This window comes from Malania oleifera, chromosome 6 (genome assembly GCF_029873635.1).
Source record: "Malania oleifera isolate guangnan ecotype guangnan chromosome 6, ASM2987363v1, whole genome shotgun sequence".
Lineage (NCBI taxonomy): Eukaryota > Viridiplantae > Streptophyta > Magnoliopsida > Santalales > Ximeniaceae > Malania > Malania oleifera.
In genome coordinates, this window is record NC_080422.1 from 71445726 (window position 1) to 71465961 (window position 20236).

A 20236-nucleotide genomic window follows, 5' to 3' on the forward strand; every position below is an offset into this window, starting at 1 on the left:
ACCCTGTTGAATTATCAAAATTTTTAGGTTTTCCAGGTGATCAAGCTTAGAAAGCTCTAAAGCTGGGTAGTTTTGTGAGTGGTTATCAAAATGATTATGTATTTAGTTTTATGTTTAATATATTTCATTCAGGTTTTGTAATATGGAGAATGTGGTTGTATTATATCAGTTTATTGATGTAAATATATAACTTTGGTATTATGTTTAAGGTTATTGTATTATTTCCGCTACGTGAATGATATCAAAGACGCATGTTGGTCTCATAATACTTCGGGCCCCATATGGCTAGTCCGGGGCGTTACAGTTGGTATCAGAGCATAACGGTCTTGCGGAATTTAGGAAGATTAATACCAAAGTATAGGTTGAGTTGAATGAGGGTAGGAATGGGTAGATTAGGGTGTTGATAGGAGTTTGAGTTTGTTTCGTAGCTTGGAGGCAGAAATCCCTTGACAAACTTATGTGATTTTCTGAATCAGTTGATGATTTTAGAAAACCACAGTAAATTCATTAACGGTGATGTTTCTGAGTGGAGAAATTGAAATTTGGAATTTGTATTTAAAAGTTAAAATGATTGCGGATATATGGATATTTAATTGAGGATTTGGATATTAAATTGGTTTCATGTTTTGTGATTATGTCAAATATATTAAGATGTGAAGATTCTAAATTGCCGGTGTTGTATATTTATATTCAGGGATGGATCCTAGAGGCAAAGATGTGGATGAAGGAGGAGAAAGCAAATTGGGAGCTTCCAGTGGGGACAAGATTGACACCTCTCGATTGTTATGAGGAATAGCTCATCAAGTTAGGGAAGAAATGAGACGGGACTTTGGGGGATTAAGCTGCCCGCTGTGCACTAGGGTTGCACAATTGATCAATTCACCCGTTTGAAACCTTCATCTTTTGAGGGTGGCACTGACCCGATTAAGGCTGAGATGTGGATGCAAGAGATGGAAAAGATATTGGCAGTGTTGAACTGCACCGAGGAGTAGAAGGTTCTTTTTGCTACCTTCAAATTGGCCGGAGAAGTTGAACGGTGGTGTCATGCAATGAAATTGTTGGAGGAAGAGTGAGTGGTACCTATAGCGATGATCTAGGGTTGTTTTAAGCAAGTCTTCTACGATTGATACTTTCCCGCCACCACCAAAAATGCGAAAGTGGAGGAATTTTTCAGCTTGACTCAAGAGCGCCTCACTGTTTAGCAGTATGCTGTTAAATTCCTAGAACTATCCCGTTTTGCACCTTCTGTGGTTCCATATGAATACTAAAAGGTTAGGTGGTTTGAAAAGGGACTGAATCAAAGAATTCACAAGCATATGGCATGTTTGCAGATTTAGGATTTTGCGGAATTGGTGGAAAAAGCTACTGTTACAAAGTCGAGTCTACAGAGAGGTACAGAGGCATCAGAACGAAGAAAAAGGGCTACATCTCCTCATTCCCAAACAAATGTTAGACAAGGGTCGTGGAGAGGAGACAATGATGCTACAGGTCAGGGATCGAAAAGAAATGATCGGGGACGACAGGGCGATTCGTCATGCCCCCATTGCCCTAGATGTAACCAGTGACATTGGGGAGAATGTTGAAGTAGGGGTGTTGTATATTATAGATGCGGCAAACATGGTCACATAGCTCGGGAATGTCAAGAATCGTTGAATAATGCACCAGCTCTGAATTAGAACTAGAGAAACAACTTGGTGTCTCACGGCAGTGGTGTCCCAGCACTTGTCTATATATTGGGTACACCTGAGGAGGGCAATACTAAAAGCCCAAGTAATATGTTTATGTTAGTATGCGTGTTAATGTTGTTGGACTTTGCATGATTTGATGCTGCATATGTTTCAATTGTTTAAAATTAGTGAATACGATTAGCTAGCTTAGCAGATGTGAGAAATGGGTGATTAACAAATTTCGAGGATGAAATTATTTTAAGGAGGGGAGAATGTAATGACCCAAAAATTTTTAGCTATTTAAAATAATAAAGAAGATAATAAAATGAAAAAGGGAAAACAAAAGAAAGGGGAAAAGAAATTATAAAGGGTAATGAGTAGGCGCTCGTCGACAAGCTGGAATTTTCTCGTCGACGAGCAATCTTCCGAGCCTCGTCGTTGAGTATGCATGTCTCGTCCACAAGGTTTTACCGAGAGAGGTTCTTACATTTCTGAATTTTGTGGACAAGTTCCTGGTCTCGTCTATGAGTGGTGTTCTTGGGCTCGTCGACGAGTCCAGATATCTCGTTGATGAGGCCACATGACAAGTTGCCTATAAATATGCAAAAATCAGATTTTCAGCAGAGGATTTCATTTCTTCTTCTATTTCTCTCTCTAAACATGGATTCTCTGCCTTCTCTCTTCGATTTCGGGCCGGATTTAGCTCTGTTCGACAATCGAAAGCTACCATGAGACTCCTGGGAAGATTCTCTACAATATAGGCGGAGCGAATTTCCATTTAAGAAGTTTGGGAAACATCCCAAAACTAGGGTAATTGAGATAATTTAAGGTTTTATTATTATTTTGAGGTATTTGGAGCCTAAGAAGTATTAAATGAGTATTTTTTCTTAGACTTAAGTAAGTTGGAATTTTTGGAATACAGGGTGTCGTTTTGTCGATTTTAGGCAGAAATTTCGAGGAGCGGGTAAGGGGAAATACTTTATAACAGTATTTTTATTAATTTTAAACTGACTAATTTTGGGTATAATTTCAACATATTCAGGTATAATTTTTTGAACCATGCTGGTATTGAAAAAAAATACTGTTTTTAAATATATATATATATATATATATATATATATATATATATATTGAAAAAAATTGTGTGGTATGAAAATAGCTTTGAAAATTTAAATAGTTGTGAGTACTGTGGAATGATGAATTATTGTGATTGCGAATATTGTTAGGTTGCAAATACTAGTTGATTGTGTATACTATGGTAATTATGTGGATATGTTTGAATGGTCGGATTTGTTATTGATTTTTGTTATGGTTCATGTAAATTGCGATATAGCGTTAGCAGTGGTATGAGGAGGTTGTTATATCGTCCCTAGTATAACCATCATATAACGTTGGCAGTGGCATGAGGAGGTCGTTATATGAGTGTTTATATTGAGAGGTAAACATTGGTAGTGGTATAAGGAGGTTATTTACCTATTTATCATGAACAGGGTAGTTTGTGCTATACTCTGTGTGATGGTTGGTCCTATGTGGACCGTGTAATATGTGTATTTGGTTAGTCTTATGTGGACCAGTCCTATGTGGACATGTATGTTGTATGGTTGATTGTCCTGTGTGGACGTGTATGTTGTGTGTGCTAGAGTCCTGTGTGGACAATTACATTTTGTGTGGATATAGACCCTGTGTGCGTATGATTGAAGACTATGTGGATTATCCAGTGTGGATTGATTGTGGTATGTATAGATGTGTGGAGTTCTATGGAGCAATTATTGTTGGTTATGTGTGACTTTAATTAATTAAGTATTTATGATAAAGTAAATTACTCCACCCGAGGGCTTGCTGAGGAAGGCGAGTACCCTGGTAATTATTTGTGGATACCAGAGTAGAGGGAAACCACTTGTATAGGCAGGTAACGTTCCCTATTCTCGGAGACTTTACTTAGATACATAATCCGAGGGCTTACTGAGAAAGGTGAGTGCGTTGGTGTTACCATTATAACAAAAGAAATCTACTTATATGGATGGGTAGATTTCACTATTCTCGGGAATTATCAGAAAAAATATTTATGTATATGGGCATGTGATTGGATGGCAGAAAAAATGACCATGGTGTGATTATGAGCGCGTTATCTTGACTGCTATTAGAATATGATTGCGTTTGTATGAATATTTTAATTTATATATTAAACACTTCAGCCATACACTGTTGTAAATTATTTCTTTCTTACTGAGAGGTGTCTCACACCATCGAATTATCAATCCTTTTAGGTTTTTCAGGTGATCGAACTTAGAAAGCTCCAGGGTCGGGTGGTTTTGTGAGTGGTTATTAGAAGTATTATGTATTTACTTTTATGTTTAATATATTTCATTCAGGTTTTGTAATATGGAGAATGTGGTTGTATTATATGAGTTTGTTGATGTAAATATAGAACTTTGGTATTATGTTTGAGGTTATTTTATTATTTCCATTGCATGAATGGTATCAGAGACGCGTGTTTGTCTCATAACACTCCAGGCCCCACATGTCGGGTCTGGGGTGTTACACTAGTTCTGACCATTTCGTCAGGGGATGGTGGATTTTTTATCTACAGTGATGCCTCTAAGAAGGGTCTCGAGTGTGTTTTAATGCAATGGGGAAAGGTAATTACTTATGCTTCTTGTCAACTCAAGGAATATGAGAAGAACTACCTCACACATAATATGGAATTAGTGGCGGTAGTGTATGCATTGAAGATCTGGAGGCACTACCTGTATGGTGAAAGGTGCGAGATTTTTACCAATCATAAAATTCTTAAGTACTTTTTCACCTAGAAAGAGCTGAATATGAGGCAGCGGGGATGGTTGGGGCTGATAAAGGACTACGACTATATTATTAGTTACCACTTAGGAAAAGCAAATGTGGTAGCTGATGCTCTGAGTCAGAAGTCAGTTGATGCATCAGTCTCGGCAATGGGAGTTCAGCATCAGATCTGTATGGACCTGGAAAGGTTGGGTTGGAGGTAGTGGAAGGAAATCACCAAGCCTTCATTGCTAGCTTGGTGGTACAGCTGACCTTATAGGAGAGGATCATAACAGCTTAGAAGGAAGACACAGAGCTAATAGAGGTTATAGAAGGGGTTCAGGATGGTTTAAAACTAGATTTCAATGTCTCTGATGATGGGGTGTTGAGATTCCATACCAGGATTTGCGTATCGAATGACACCGATATTAAGCGGGTCATCTTAGAGGAGGCACATTGCTCGTTCTACACAGTACATCAAGGGAGTATGAAGATGTATAGAGATTTACGAGAATCTTTCTAGTGGTCTAACATGAAAAGAGAGATCGCTGATTTCATAGAGTAGTGCTTGACATTCCAGAAGGTGAAGGCCGAGCACCAGAGGCCGGAGGGACCATTGCAACCACTTCTCATTCCTAAATGGAAGTGGGAGCACATCTCCATGGATTTTGTCACGGGGTTGCAGTCAGTACTTCATGGGTAGAATGCAATTTGGTTTGTGGTTGAAAGATTGACAAAGACAGCCTATTTCATCTCGATGAAAAGCAGTTATTTCATGGATAAGCTGGCAGAACTATATGTTCAAAAGATAGTTAGATTACACAGAGTGCCAGTATCGATTGTCTTAGATAGAGATCCACAATTTACTTCCCGGTTCTGGAAAAGTCTTCAGGAAGTGTTGGGATCTCAACTTACATTCAGTATTGCGTTCCACCCACAAACCGATGGTCAGTTAGAGAGGACCATCCATATTTTAGAAGATATGTTGAGGGCGTGTGTACTGGATTTTAGTGGTAGTTGGATTAGACATCTGCCATTGGTTGAGTTCACCTATAACAACAGTTACTAGGCTAGTATCAAGATAGCACTGTATGAGGCACTGTATGGTCGGAGGTGTTGATCTCCGTTGTTCTAGGATGAGGTTGGTGAAAGGTAGATTTTAGGGCTGGAGCTGGTCCAACTGGCTTCAAAGAAGGTCAAACTCATTAGGGAACGAATTAAATCAGCTTAAAGTCAGCAGAAGAGCTACGTAGATACACGTCGATGGGAATTAGAGTTCGAGGTGCGATATGCTGTATTTTTTAGGATTATTTCGATGAAAGTGGTGATGAGGTTTGGTAGGAAGAGCAAGCTGAGCCCTAGGTATGTTATACCGTTTGAGATTCTAGAGAGAGTTGATTCGGTGGCATACAGGATAGCATTACCACCCGCATTGTCTATGATTTACAATGTGTTCCACGTATCCATGCTCAGGACGAATGTTACAGATCCTTTGCATGTGATTAGTTACGAGTCATTAGAGCTCGGGGACACGTTAGCCTATGAAGAGATACCAGTTCTAATCATAGACTAAATAGAGTAGGAACTACGTACGAAGAGAATTTCGTTAGTGAAGGTACTATGGCGTAATCACGCAGTAGAGGAGGCTTCATGGGAGTTAGAGTCAGTGATACATTAGAAGTATCCTCACCTATTCAAAGACACTCAGAGTTAGATACATAAACAGAATGGTAAGTAAATGGCATGTGTAATGCCCCTGACCCGCTATGTGGGGCCCGGAGTGTTATGAGACCAACACGCAGCGGAAATAATAAAATAACCTCGAACATAATACCAGAGTTCTATATTTACATTAACAAACTCATATAATACAACCATATTCTCCATATTACAAAATCTGAATGAAATATATTAATCATAAGATTAAATACATAACCATTCTGATAACCACCCACAAAACTACCCTACCCTGGAGCTTTCTAAGCTCGATCACCTGGAAAACTTGAAAAAGATTGATAATTTGACAGGGTGAGACACCTCTCAGTAAGGAAGAAATCATTTACAACAGTGTGTAACTGAAGTGTTTAATATATAATTAAAATATCCATACAAGCGCATTCATAATCCAATAGCAGTCGAAATAACGTGTTCAAATCACACCATGGTCATCTTCTCTGCCATCCAATCACATGCTCACATACATTAATATTTTTTACTAATAATTCTTGAGAATAGGGAAGTCTGCCTGCCCATACAAGTAGATTCTCTCAACTTTAGTGGTAACACTAGTGTACTCATCTTTCTTAGTAAGCCATCGGGTTATGTATCCAGGTAAAGTTTTCGAGAATAGGGAAGGTCATCTGCCTATACAAATGGCTTCCCTCTACTCTGGTAGCCACAAATAATTACTAGGGTACTTGCCTTCCTCAGCAAGCCCTTAGGTGGAGTAATCTACTTTACCATAAATACTTAATTAATTAAAGACACATGCAACCAACAATAATCATTCCATAGAACTCCACATATATATATATATATATATATATATATATATATATATGCATACCACAATCAATCCACACAGGATAATCCACATAGTCTTCAATCATACCCACACAGGGTCTATATCCACACAAAATGTAATTGTCCACACAAGACTCTAGCACACAACATATATATCCACACAGGACTATCGACCATACAACATACATGTCCACACAGTACTAACCAAACACACAGATTATACCAGGTACGATATAACGACCTCCTTATACCATTACCAACGCTATATCACAATTTACATGAACCACAACACAAATCAATAACAAAATCCAACCATTCAAACATATCCACAAAATTATCATAGTATACACAATCAACCAATATTTGCAACCCAACAATATTCACAATCACAATGATTCATCATTCCACAGTACTCACAACCATTTAAATTTTCAAAGCTATTTTCACGCCACACAATTTTTTCAATATATTATATATTTAAAAATAGTATTTTTTTTTTCAATACCAACATGGTTCATAATATTATACCTGAATATGTAGAAATTATACCCAAAATTAGTCAGTTTAAAATTAATAAAAATACTGTTATAAAGTATTTCTCCTTACCTGCTCGGCAAAATTTCTGCCTAAAATCAACAAAACGAGACTTTGTATTCCAAAAATTTTAACTTCCTCAAATCTTAGAAAAATACCCATTTAATACTTCCTAGGTTCCAAATGCTTCAAAATAATAATAAAACCTTAAATTATCTCACTTACCCTGATTTTGGGATGTTTCCTAAACTTCTCAAATTGAGAATCCACTTCACCTATATTGTAGAGAATCTTCCCAGGAGTCTCATGGTAGCTTCTGATTGTCGAACCGAGCTAAATCCGGCCTGAAATAGAAGAGAGAAGGCAGAGGAGCCGTGTTTAGAGAGAGAAATAGAAGAAGAAATGAAATCCTCCGCTAAAAATATGATTTTTTCCTATTTATAAGCAACTTGCCACGTGGCCTTGTCGATGAGACATCTAGACTTGTCAATAAGCTTAAGAACACCACTTGTAGACGAGACCAGGAGCTCGTCGAAGAAATTCAAAAATGTAAGAACCTCTCTCGGTAAACCCTCGTCAATGACACATGCATACTCGACGATGAGGCTTAGAAGATTGCTTGTCGACGAGAAAATTTCAGCTCGTCGATGAGCGCTTGCTCATTACCCTTTACAATTTCTTTTCCCCTTTCTTCTATTTTTATTTTTTTCTTTTATTATCTTCCTTATTATTTTAAATAGTTAAAAATTTCCCGGTCGTTACAGTATGTATGTATTATAGTTAGAGTAAGTTTTTTTATAGTTTAGAGTATGTTTGGTCTTTGGGAGAGTTGTGTTTGGATATTGTATTCGCCTGAGACATTATGTGTAACCACGATATTCCTCCTCCATAAGTGAGGGTAGGTAATAAACTTGGGACTGGGCTGCTATGTGGGTTGCTACCAGCTCTTCCTAGTGTCAGCGTAGTGATGGTTTAGGTGATGTGACAAAAAGTAGTTAGCAAATTTCAAGGATGAAATTTTGTAAGGAGGGGAGATTGTAGAGACCCAAACCAGGTAAATAAGGAAATTAAATAAGAAAGGAAAAATGGGATTTTCAACAGCCTTCGTCGACAAACTCCATGTTCTCGTCGACAAAGGCCCTTCTAAGATTCATCGCCAAAATTCAGAGTTTCGTCGACGAAGAGATCTAGAACGTCCAAAAAATATCAGTCTTAGGCTTCATCAACGAGGTCCTTCCTTCGTCGATGAATGGCCTTGTGTGGCTCGTCGATGAAGACGTCATTTGATTGACGAATTTGATTGGGTCAAGGGGTCTATAAATAGATTTTCAATTGCTTCATGATTAAGAAATCAAAATATCTCTCGCTCTCTCTCTAGAACCTGTGCCCACACACTCTTTCTCTCTTCAATCCTTTGCTGTTCATTGCCCGTTTCAATGATCGGAAGTGACCACGAGGAATAGGGAGCGAATATCTACAAGTCTAGCAGAGTGGATTCTCGATTTCGAGGAAAAGTTAGGGTTCAGTTTTCGAGCATCCCGGGTGTTTTTCAGGAAATAAGTAAGGGGATTATATTATGTCAGTTATGTTTATGATTTCTAACGGATTAAAATGTTAAAACGGTTTTTAGATAAACAGTTATGACTTTTCTAGGGTTTCTGGGCCTAGGGTTCGGCTAACCGACTTTATTTTCAAAACCAACCGTTTAAATTTAAGTATGATATTTTTAAAGTATAGTATGGATCTTTATGAACATTTTCACGGGTTGGAAAGTTGTTATTTCAAACCATAGACTTGTTTTAAAATCAACCAAAGACAATAGGGTTGATTATCTCCATTTTTCCTGTATTTATCTATATATCTATATTTAGTAAAATAACAACCTAGAGATATTCGTACCCTCGTTTTAGCAGCAGTATGTATGTTCTTAAGCAATTGAGTTATGTATGAACTACCAGAAGAAAATTGTGTGGCATGAGTATATTTTTAATTGACATTAAATGAGCAGGTTTTGTGTAATATTGAACTGTAACGACAATAAGCCGAGATGAGAAATATGATGGCTATATGCCAAGAGAAGAGAAGAGATGAGATGAGATGTGACGACTAAATGTCGAGTTTATGATACACCGATTTTTACCGAATCAGTATATGATAGATGTATTTTACAAAGATATGTACAGTGTATGTTATATTCCATTTTTATGAAATGAATGATGATTACAATTTTATATGATGTAAATTGTCATATATGATAGTAGAGCCCTGTTATGATGATCTCATGTTTAGAGCACGGTACCGTAACTATATGTATGTAGAGGTGCAACCACACTGATAAGTTAGAGTGTGGATGGGAAAGGCAACTGGTGGCCTAGGTAAAGTACTCCCCAAAGTAGTGATTTGGAGCCCCATCCAACGAAGTATTCTTGATGACTCAGCCTTTGAGCACAGAGAAAAAGAAAGAGTAGGCACCATCGTACTACTTTATGTTTGACTTGACATTAGTCGGCCGACTATTTGTTAAATCCAGCTTTTGGGCCGCACAACCTGTCATGGGGGAAAGCATGTCGCACGTGTATGCGATGACTGACGACGCTAGTCCTACAAATCAGGTTGTATCTTCTAGGCATATATGACCATATTTACTATAGAAATCATTATATTAAGCCAGAGTGTATTTTCAGATTTACAAAGCAGTGCGGTTTTAAAATGTCAATTAAATGTATTGAATTGTTAGCAGTATTTGTACACACGAAATCTCATGCTATTTAGATTTACAAAGCAGTGCAGTTTTAAAATGTCAATTAAATGTATTTAATTGTTAGTAGTATTTGTACACACGAAATCTCATGTTAGTGACACATTGATAATAATATAATCTATCTTACTGAGAGGTGTCTCACCCAAGCATACAAATGTTGTTTCAGGTCCTCTAAAGGATCGAGCCCGGTGTGTTGCCAAACAAAGTTAGATAGTAGACAGTCCTTGTCAGAGTTGGTGAGATTTTGTATAGTGTTTGTTTTTTGGGGATTGTATATATATATATAGTAGATTATGTTTTCAGTTATGTATGGATTTATATAAGAAACAATTAAAAACTCTGGTAAGTTTTATTAGAAGATGTATGTTTTCCGCTGTGTATGTTTATGTAGTTCAGTATAGAACACCCGTTTTCCTCTTATTTGGACGAGTTGTATATGTATGGTATCATAAAGATGTATGTATGTTTAGTAGCACTCCGGACCCATCGAGAGGGCCGGGGTGCTATAATATAGATATCGCTGGATGCTCTAGCGAGATTTAAAGAAAACTAGCTGGATGGTCCAGCGAGATTTAAGTAAAACTCACTGAACTATCCAGCGAGTTTTAAGTATCACGCGTTAATCGTTGGAGTGCTCTCGTCATTTAAAACTCGCTGGATGGTCCAACGGGTTTTCTTTAAATCTCGTTGGACCATCAAGCGAGATTTAAGACACATCAAAATGAAAAAAATTATTCCAATCAAACTATAATTTAATATTTTATTAAATAATAAAATCAAATGGTTCAGCAAGATTTAAGACACATCAAAATGGAAAAATTTATTCCTATTAAACAGTTATTTAATATTATATTAATAATAAAATAAAAAATGAAATAAAACTCAATTTTATTCAATAATTCAGGCTTCCATTGAATTTAGACACCCCGTAGGAGTAATTTTTATCAATTTAGAAAACTTATATTTTAAGGCAGCCTGCTTTTCCACATCAGGGAGTTTGCAATTGCTCGTCCATATCCTTTTTGCCTCTTTTTTCTTTCTTGTTTTAATTTTCTTCGAGTAGAATCACGCTCACAATAGGCTATTTATTGCTTCAATTTTTGCTAACTTCAAAGATTTGAAATCCTGAGATCTTTCTCTTAATGGCAGCCCAGCCCACAAGAAATTGAAAATTGGTGCCCAGAAAAACAAGAGCCGCGCCGGAGGGAAGGGTTGCCGAAGCTGTGAGCCATGCGTGGGCGAGAGAAAGGGAGAGAGGGGCTGCCTAGCTCTTGGCTGTGCGTGGGCGAGAGAGAGGGAAGGGAACAGAGAAGAAAATAAGGTTTCGAAAAAATTAAAGTGACTTTTGTGGTATGGCAATGAATCCTTGCGTGAGCCAGAACCCGCTCTTGCATATTTTGATCCTCAAGTCATCGAAGGAAACAGTCTTAATCGACCCCGCTGAAGAAATCTTAAAGGATCTGACAAATGGAATGGTTCTGTCAATTGGCATGTTCCTGGGTAAGCCCCTCGTGTTACCTTTGTCCGCAATGTTTTTTAACACTGGCAAAGAATGCTCATGACTCGTGAGTTATAAATCTCACATGAACTTGTACTCCAATTTTGTACTGATTCTTTTTTTTCTCCCCTCATAAATCTAAAGGAATGTAGTGGTGACTTTTTTTTCCCCATCTCTTCTACTTTATCATATACAGTTTAACTATGTTGTCTACTTTGTTAATAGATTTTGGTTGGGAGAATTTGCCGGCCCAATGGCAAAATTATCGGGCTGGCAAGACCAACTGGTCCAAATCTTAAAGGGTTTCAGTTCATGCAAAAAGGAAGGGTTACATCTAAATGTAAAGCATCCCTTTTCATCACTTATGAGGACCAAAAACTGGTTATTGCTCTAAAATTGGATTCAAAATCCTTTCCTTGCCTTTGGGAGCTTGGATTCGGACCTTTGAATTGATTTGGATTTGGACAAAATGTAGCGAAAAATTATCTTGAACTTCTTCCAAATCCACATATTCAAATCTAAATCTCAAAATCCATGCTCCCAAGCATTACCTTAGTACATGTGCAAAATGTCATGAGTGGTGCAAATTGCAAAAATAAGAAAGCCATTTTCTCCACTTCGCATACAAAACTCACTGGAATGCATTATGCTAAACAAAAATTTTCACTCAACCATTATTTCTTCTGCAACTCGATTTTTCTACATATTGTTCACTCGAAACACGCCAAAATACATGGATGTTCTTGGAGATGCACATGTCGAAAACATAGACATGAAAGCAATCAGCAGTTGATTCCACATTGCTTAATGTCAGGTCCCTTGGTTTCTGTGACAAATGGGTCGATCTTGACCCATAGCAAGGAGAAAATGGAGGCCAAAAGCACAGACCATATAACAACAACGGTAGGTGTTCGATTTTGCCGCGCCATGAGACCTTTAAGGAATGGATAGAGATGGACAATCACCCAAGAGGCAAAGAAGAGCTTCCCAAACAGAGTTCCCCACGCTTCATAGCCACTGCTTATGGCAACAGAGAGCCCGCCAACAACTCCAACAAGGTTTATAATTAAGAGAGTGGTTGGAGGGATAAGGAGAGTGGTCCATTTGAAGGCATATAGTTCCCCGAACTCCTCATCTTCTGATACTTTGGATATGATGGGGGTTTTGGTGTCGGTTCCTGCCAAAATATTGAGAAGACCTTGTACAATGGCAAGGAGGTGTGCAGATACCCCACCAATCACCCAGAACTGCTCATTTCTCCACCATTCCTGGATGCTCACTCCACTCCACCTCTGCTCAAGTATGCCCGTTGTGAAGATTGAGATAAGCAAAGCAATGAAGAAGAGACTTGCAAGTGTGCTTATCTGGATCACAAAAGAATCTGGAATTAGCTTACTCAGTAAAGAGGACATTCAAAAATGTGATGATTCTTTTTTGTTATACACAGCATTGGAAAGATGAGTTTATTTGTTTATATTTGCAGCATTTGTTAATGTGCATACTTCATTGCATTTATATGATCAAAAATTAATGTTATTTCTTTCTCATTTTATGGGAGATGACTTCACAATTGGTTGTTCTCTCAAATCATCTGTGCTTTCAAATGACATGAAGGAACAACATCAAACTTCTAATACCATTTGGTTCGACCTTATAAGTACTTTTCTTGCTTTTAAAAGCAAAAATTGTGGTGATTTTAACTTTCAACAGCAAGGAAAAAGCTTTGAAAAGCCAAACCAAATGATGGCAGTTTTTGGTTTAGCTTCCAAACTTTCTGTGGCTACTGTCTTAGTGGAAATGTTCTTACCGCTGGCATGATGAACTTTCCAGTGAGCAGGCAGACTGCTGGGAGGGTACAGTAGGTGAGGAGCGGGAAGGAGGTGAAGGGATAGATTGTTGTGTTGATATATGCAATACGTTGAAGCCACTTGAGGTGTCCTTGCTTGTAGCCATAGCAGATTGGATTGTGATGACTGAGGAATATCTGAACAGAGCCAAGTGCCCATTGAAGCGACTGATTAAGCCGATCTGGAAGGTTGAACGGAGCTGATGCCTTGAATGCGGGCCTCTCTGGCATGCAGTATATGGACCTCCAACCCCGACAATGCATCTTAAAACCTGTCAGGATATCCTCTATGACACAACCATACATCCAACCCAACTGCACATTCATAAGCAACCAATATTTCAGGTTTATAAAACTCTAAATGGAGCCCTGGCTAAAACACACACACACACACACACACACACACACACACATATATATATATATATATATATATGGAATATGGTAGTTAATAGTTTTAAATTTTTGCCAATATTTTGGGGTTTGTTAGGAAATTCAATACTAGCTCCAGAGGCTCTTTTTTATTTTTGAAAAATATGAAAAAGGTTTGACATTGCATTACCTCAGAACCCCATTCAGTTCTGTCTTCATAGCTACAGCTAATAACATGAATGGCTTCTTTAAGCAAGGCATCAGGGCTAGAAGAAGGGGGCACACCCCCTTGCTCCATTAAAGTCGAAGCAACAAAGACCAGCGATGGTCCAAATTTCTTTTCGGAGTTCATTTCTGACATCAATGGCTCCTTATCTTCGACTAGTCCTGGGCCTAATAAAAATTGAGTTCAAATTTCTAATTAGGTGACAAAAATAATGAAACAGGAAGCAAACCAGTACTCAGCAATCAATAACAACAATTATATAATATTTCAGGAACCTTGCAAGCTTGCAACTTCTCCATTTGCTTCATGTTTAGGATTTTTACTAGGATTTCTGCTCATTCCACAACAAAGAAAGCAGTCACAGGTAACCATCCTCGGTCGCTTAGGACTCTTTGGAGGTTCATAGCCATATAAAGCTCGCCTTCTGAAAACACATCCGGTGCCAACATACACAGGACCCTGAATCCCATCTAGGCCTTTCATATTAATCTGCAGAAAAGAGAAATAAAGAGCATAATGTCACTTCCCTTGCTTTAACAAATGGATATGATAAGAGGAAAAAGTGGAAGAAGAATGCAAGGAATGGTCGGTTCAGAGGTCCCAAGGAGGGGCTTACATCGAAGAAGACTGTGTTACGGTTGGCATATCGATCTAGCTTATCAATGCCATCGAATCTTTGAGGGAATTGGACATAGCAAACTCCCTTTCCAACTTGTGGATCCATCAAGAAACACATAGCCTCTCGCACTGCCTTGCTATTGTTTACATAGTGCTCACAGTCCAAGTTCAGCACAAAAGGGGCATTTGTAAGCACTCCAGAGACACGAACCTGAAATTTTGCAAAAACAAGAGAAATATCATGCACTAAAACACAGAATGCCCAGAGGAAGTTCAAAATTCCAGGCCAACTTTGTATCATTATGTTTTACCATAAACATTCACGTGCAAAGTTCAAAATTCCAGGACAATTTGGATTCAAAAGAAGAAGCAAGCCAAAGAATACCAATTCCAGGTAAATTTACTGGCAGTTTCCAGTTTTAAGGAGTCAGAATCAGAAGAAAGGTAGGAGGGAGATCTTTACATACCAGGGCGTTCATGGCACCAGCTTTGAGGTGATGCTGAAAACCAGGCCGTTTCTCACGAGAAACGTAAACAAGACGGGGGAGCTGATTTCCTTCTGCATCAAGGCCTCCACCATTTCCAAGAAACACTTGAAGCATACCCGGATGATCCTTTGTATTGTTTCCAGGCCATGGAGTCCCATCTTGCATATTCCAACCATCGACAGGAACCTTCATTGCTTTTGCAACCAGTGCATTGATACGAACCTTAAATTCTTCATACTCTCTCTGCCAAAAATTCCATAATATATCAGGGGAACTTTAACTTATCACTTTACAAGTCAAAATGCAGTTTTGATGTTTAATGTGTAGAAATGGAATGGAGTTTTACATATTTCTCACATAATCCTTTAATTTCATTCCATACCTAATCTATTCCATTATAACATACCAAACATGCAGAGAATTAGAATAAATGATTTAAACCTTCATGACCCGACGCTCTTTGACAAACGTAGGTTGGACTTTATCCTTGAGATTGTCAATCTTGAGAGAGAAGTACATCTCAGGAGCTCGAGGCTCTATGGAAAATTTCTTACAGAAGGGAACCCATTTCCTAGCAAATTCTGCAGTTTCAGTGAGCAAGTCGAAGGTGAGCATGGAAGCTGCATCATCTGAAACGTAGCATGAAATTTTATCAACTGGGTAGTCCATGGCCAAGATTGATAGAACTGTATTGGCAGTGACTAGAGGAGGATCCTTTTTGGGATCCACTGTACTAACAAAAACATCCACCGGAGAAAGCATCGATGACTCGCCTTCCCTCTCATACCTGCAGCATTAAAATTTTTTAAATCTATGATTCTCTGCATAAGATTAGCCATGTTCCAATAGCTTTTGAACTTTTTTCTGTTCTAGGTATGTAGTACGTTATATTTTTTCATCACCTGAGAGAGAGGCGATCAAGATATGTCTCGCGATCAATCGGAAACCATTTGGGAAGCTGTTCAAGGATCCATGAAAGAGCAAACCAGAGCTCACAGATTACAGCTGTTAGCCAGATTCCAATTGCATCCTGTACCGGGTTCATAATTCGGTACTGGAAGAAGAAGAGCAAAATGATAAGCCGAGTTGCAACTACCATCCGGTAAGGGCTGATCTTGCCAGAAGCAATAGGTACTTTCCTTGAAAGTGGCTGCCTTGTTTCATCTGCCCTGCATTCACGCAATAAGACACCGGATTGGCTTGAAGCCATAATAGTATCTAATAAAAAATTATTGTGTATTCAGAAGGGTGATTCATTTGAACTCTGTAAGGGAGATTTTGTGTGGAAGGCTTGGACCAAGTGGGCTGCCCTGAGCCTTCCAAATACAAAACCCCTTATACGGAAGGCCTGTAGCTAGCGTGGTGGGTGCAGGGGCAAAGCCTCCTGCACTATGAATCTATGATTCGATCTTTTGAAGTTTAGGCACATAATCTTATTTGGCAGTGTTTTGGGTTTTCGTGTGTGTGTGTGTGTGTATTGCAGCCAAAGGTTGAAACTGCTAAAGACGGCCTTTTTTAACAATATAATGGAGAAGTTTGCCAGGATTTCATAGACAGACACCATCATAAGTTATTGGATTCTTATTTTTATTTCAATTTCCTGTGTGCATTGTCATAGTTCATATTCTCAACAAAACTGGTGTAGATACGTACATGGCCCTATCTGGATCATTTGAGTAATCAAATTCGGGTCCAAGATTTCCTTGCAGAATTTTTGACCCGCCCATTCGCTCTTTCCATCCGGCTTCTTTCCCTTCATTGCTTTTCGGGCTTCCTGTTACAAATATGGATGGACATGTATTGCGAGACATATAGTGAGAAATAGCTTATATATATAATTCACACTTAAGCAGTAGTCCTTTTCATCAATCAAATGAAATTATATGCTAAATTAAGAAGAACAAAGGTTACAATTAACAAAATTAATAAGGGAAGATGGAGATTGGAGACAAACCAGGCTCAGACAGTGGATACGAATGCACTCGTTTGTGCAGTGAATATGAGAGCTTTGGTTCTCGATGAGTGTGAGTTGAAATTGGGAGCTCATTGTTTATCTGCATGCACATGTGCATGGGAATATGGTTTTACTATTCACTTCGGGAAAAAGGGAAAAGGAATGCTTGTGAACTGAACCGAATGGCATAAATATTTTATCCCATTACAACCCAGAAAAGAAGAAAGAATTGAGTTGAAGAATGCTAAAGAGAAAAATTAATTTAGAATGGGGACTAACTGGTTGGAATTGGGCACTATCATGATCTTCACCATCGTCTGGGCCTCTTCCATAGCTCATCTTCCCATGAAGCATTGCTTCAGCAGATTGATCATTCTTGTTCTGCTCATCGTCCATGTCAAATTCATGTTCGATATCATCTATATCTTCTTCATCTTCGTCTCCTTTCACTCTTGGGCTCCCTTCATTTCATCATTTTGAAAGAAAAAAAAGTATAAAGGAGAGAAGAAAGAAGCATTTAAATCAGCATATAAGCTTCAATTGTTCAAAGATTCTGATTGCTCTACTGTGCAATTAATATATATATATATATATATATATATATATATATATATATTTGATGACCCAAGGACTCCAAAGCCACCATCGAGTCACTTTGTGACCCAGTGGTGCGGCACCAACTCTGGGGGTGGAACCCGCCCACCCATTGATGCACCCCTGTTATTTTACTGGGAGTAAACTTGCAAGTAGGATCAAACCCAGGATCATGAGGTTACCAAAGTCTTTAAGACACCCTTACCACTTGAGCTAACCCAGCTGGACTGCAATTAATATTAATTCCTGTGATTTACCCCTCCTGTAGCGGTCCAGTGGTAATTAATTGGGTCAAGCCTGAGGGTGAGTAATCAACTCAAATATCCTGACTATATATATATGTTTGTCAGCTTGAATTTGGATTTGTATTTAGAAAAAATATAATACGAAATTGTACAGAGTTTATCCAAATCATATTGAATTCAAATCAAAGGCACAAATTCCATTCTTGTAAGTTTCAAGCACAACCTCATTAAGTTCAATTCAATTCCTCTTAAGTTCGAAACCACAATGAATATTTGTGGGAGGATCAGGAGGATCATTGCCGCAGTAGGTCTTTCCGATGTTGCTTGTCTGACTGGAGTTTCACAGTTTCAGAATGATAATTAAAAAGCTTGTAATGATGCTGGGTTGATCAATATAACATGTAGATTAATTACCTTTTAGACGCCTGTACCTAGTCTTGCACTGAGGGCAAACTTGTGTGCCCTCTTTCCTTTCATACTCATAGCAAGGGCGGCACACTGGAAAGCCACACTCATCGCAGGCCACAAAGATGTCTCCGTCCACTGTGAGTCCAATATCATCTCCACATATCTCACACACATGCCTAATTGAAGAAGCCAAAGGCTTGGGCTGTACCATTACCAAAATGAAAAATCCCAGTATATTTTAGTCCTAATGTTCCATACATGCATGCAGGGTTAACTAAATTTTGCACTGCATGCTCCTTTTATATATCCTTTTGGTCATATATATGCTTTTACGTACCTCGTCATGGGCATGAATAACAACGAGCTCGTTCCGGTCATGAGATCCAGCAATGAGTCCAGCACTTGCTTCCATGGTGGATGGAAGAGGTGGTGGAGTGGATTCCTGTGGGAATTGGGGGTTGTGATGAGGGTGGTGGGATGAGAATGAAGGGGTATTTAAGAATATAAGTAGAGGATATGGTGAATCTCAGTATCTCACCTAAAACGTCCACATATGGTGTTAATTCGTTTGTTGCAGAGTCCCCATTGCATTGAAGTTAAGCTGCATCTGCTGGTTAACTCGAGTGCAGTTGTCAGCTTGATTTTCATGTCTTCTCTTTATCCATCTTTAATCATTTATCTCACTCATCACTCAGCACTCACGTCTTCTCAGGTTGCTCTCTGCCTAAACCCCCACAACACACATATTCACATTGTGCGTGTAAAATCAGTTCACAATGTTGCAAAATCTAGAATTCTAGATAAAGTTGAGTCGGCTTCACGTTTTGTAATGATATGATCATCGATTGTATACCCAAGATGATTACGGCAAATATAGTAATTTTACTTTAGAAATGCCTACAACATTACTAACTTTAATTCATTAGATAATTTCGTTATCAAGAAGAAGTTAAAATTTAGAACTTCACCTTGAAGTTCATTGTTTTAAATCACAGCGAGGGTGGGAAAGGAGAAATTAAATAGAGGACCTCTCACTTCACGTATATATGTGTGTTTATTTCTTAAATTATATACTTACTGAAAATGGATCCTCCTCTAATATTAATGAATGTAGGATCAATTTGTCACGTATCTAACATTTAAAATAGACACACGAACACGTGGAGAAGGAGGTTCCTTGTACAATATCTCATGGGGAAGGGGCAAAAAATGGAAGAGCGGTTATCCCCTATACATTATAGTCCAAGTCCAATTTATTTCTCCAATGGACCAAAAAAATAAAATTGTTTCTATGTATTATTGTACATGGCCATTGATGATGCAAATTTTGAGTTCATACTATACTTATGGGGATTTGATCAACTTCATTAGGTTGAGGTGGTTTGAGGCAAAATAACACTATCCAAAGGTTGCCCTAATGATAGTTCTAGACTTCTCTGATGGCTAAGCAAATTTTTAGATTTTGTAGAGATTAATGAAATGAGAATAGTGGTATGTTTTCCATATCTTGCTTTAGATTTAAGTCTTCCACTCTTATCTTGCTTGGATATTTTCATACTTTTCTAGAAATAAGCATTATAATATATTCGTAAACATTTTATTATTTATGGGGCATCTATTGTTGTCCATTATAAAAATGCACATAAAGCTAACTATAGTTCTAGTTTAGTCTCATGGACAGTTGATTTGGTTGATAGGCAACAACCTAAATCTTAAAGGTTATA

The 20236-nt window shown here is 38.2% G+C and overlaps 1 protein-coding gene and 1 long non-coding RNA gene across 3 annotated transcripts; one reads left to right on the plus strand and one right to left on the minus strand.

Annotated features, from left to right (window-relative positions):
* The first annotated feature begins 11171 nt into the window (after positions 1–11171).
* On the plus strand, positions 11172–13297 carry LOC131157448 (uncharacterized). The gene is made up of 2 exons (XR_009137269.1): positions 11172–11763; positions 12576–13297. It is a non-coding gene; the product is annotated as an uncharacterized LOC131157448 (long non-coding RNA).
* LOC131157446 (cellulose synthase A catalytic subunit 7 [UDP-forming]-like) lies at positions 12342–18924 on the minus strand. 2 transcript variants are annotated; one of them, XM_058111621.1, is made up of 13 exons: positions 18850–18924; positions 18519–18714; positions 17545–17726; positions 17266–17365; positions 16965–17058; positions 16214–16480; positions 15753–16098; positions 15291–15554; positions 14822–15034; positions 14481–14694; positions 14170–14366; positions 13569–13922; positions 12342–13125 (listed from the first exon to the last, which is right to left on the minus strand). In XM_058111621.1, the coding sequence occupies exons 1-13, from the start codon at positions 18922–18924 to the stop codon at positions 12544–12546; spliced, it is 3084 nt and encodes a 1027-aa protein (XP_057967604.1). In that variant the 3' UTR covers positions 12342–12543. The 2 variants fall into 2 exon arrangements, with proteins under 2 accessions (XP_057967604.1, XP_057967603.1); XM_058111620.1 differs by having other exon boundaries at positions 16965–17085.
* Positions 18925–20236: the final 1312 nt, after the last annotated feature.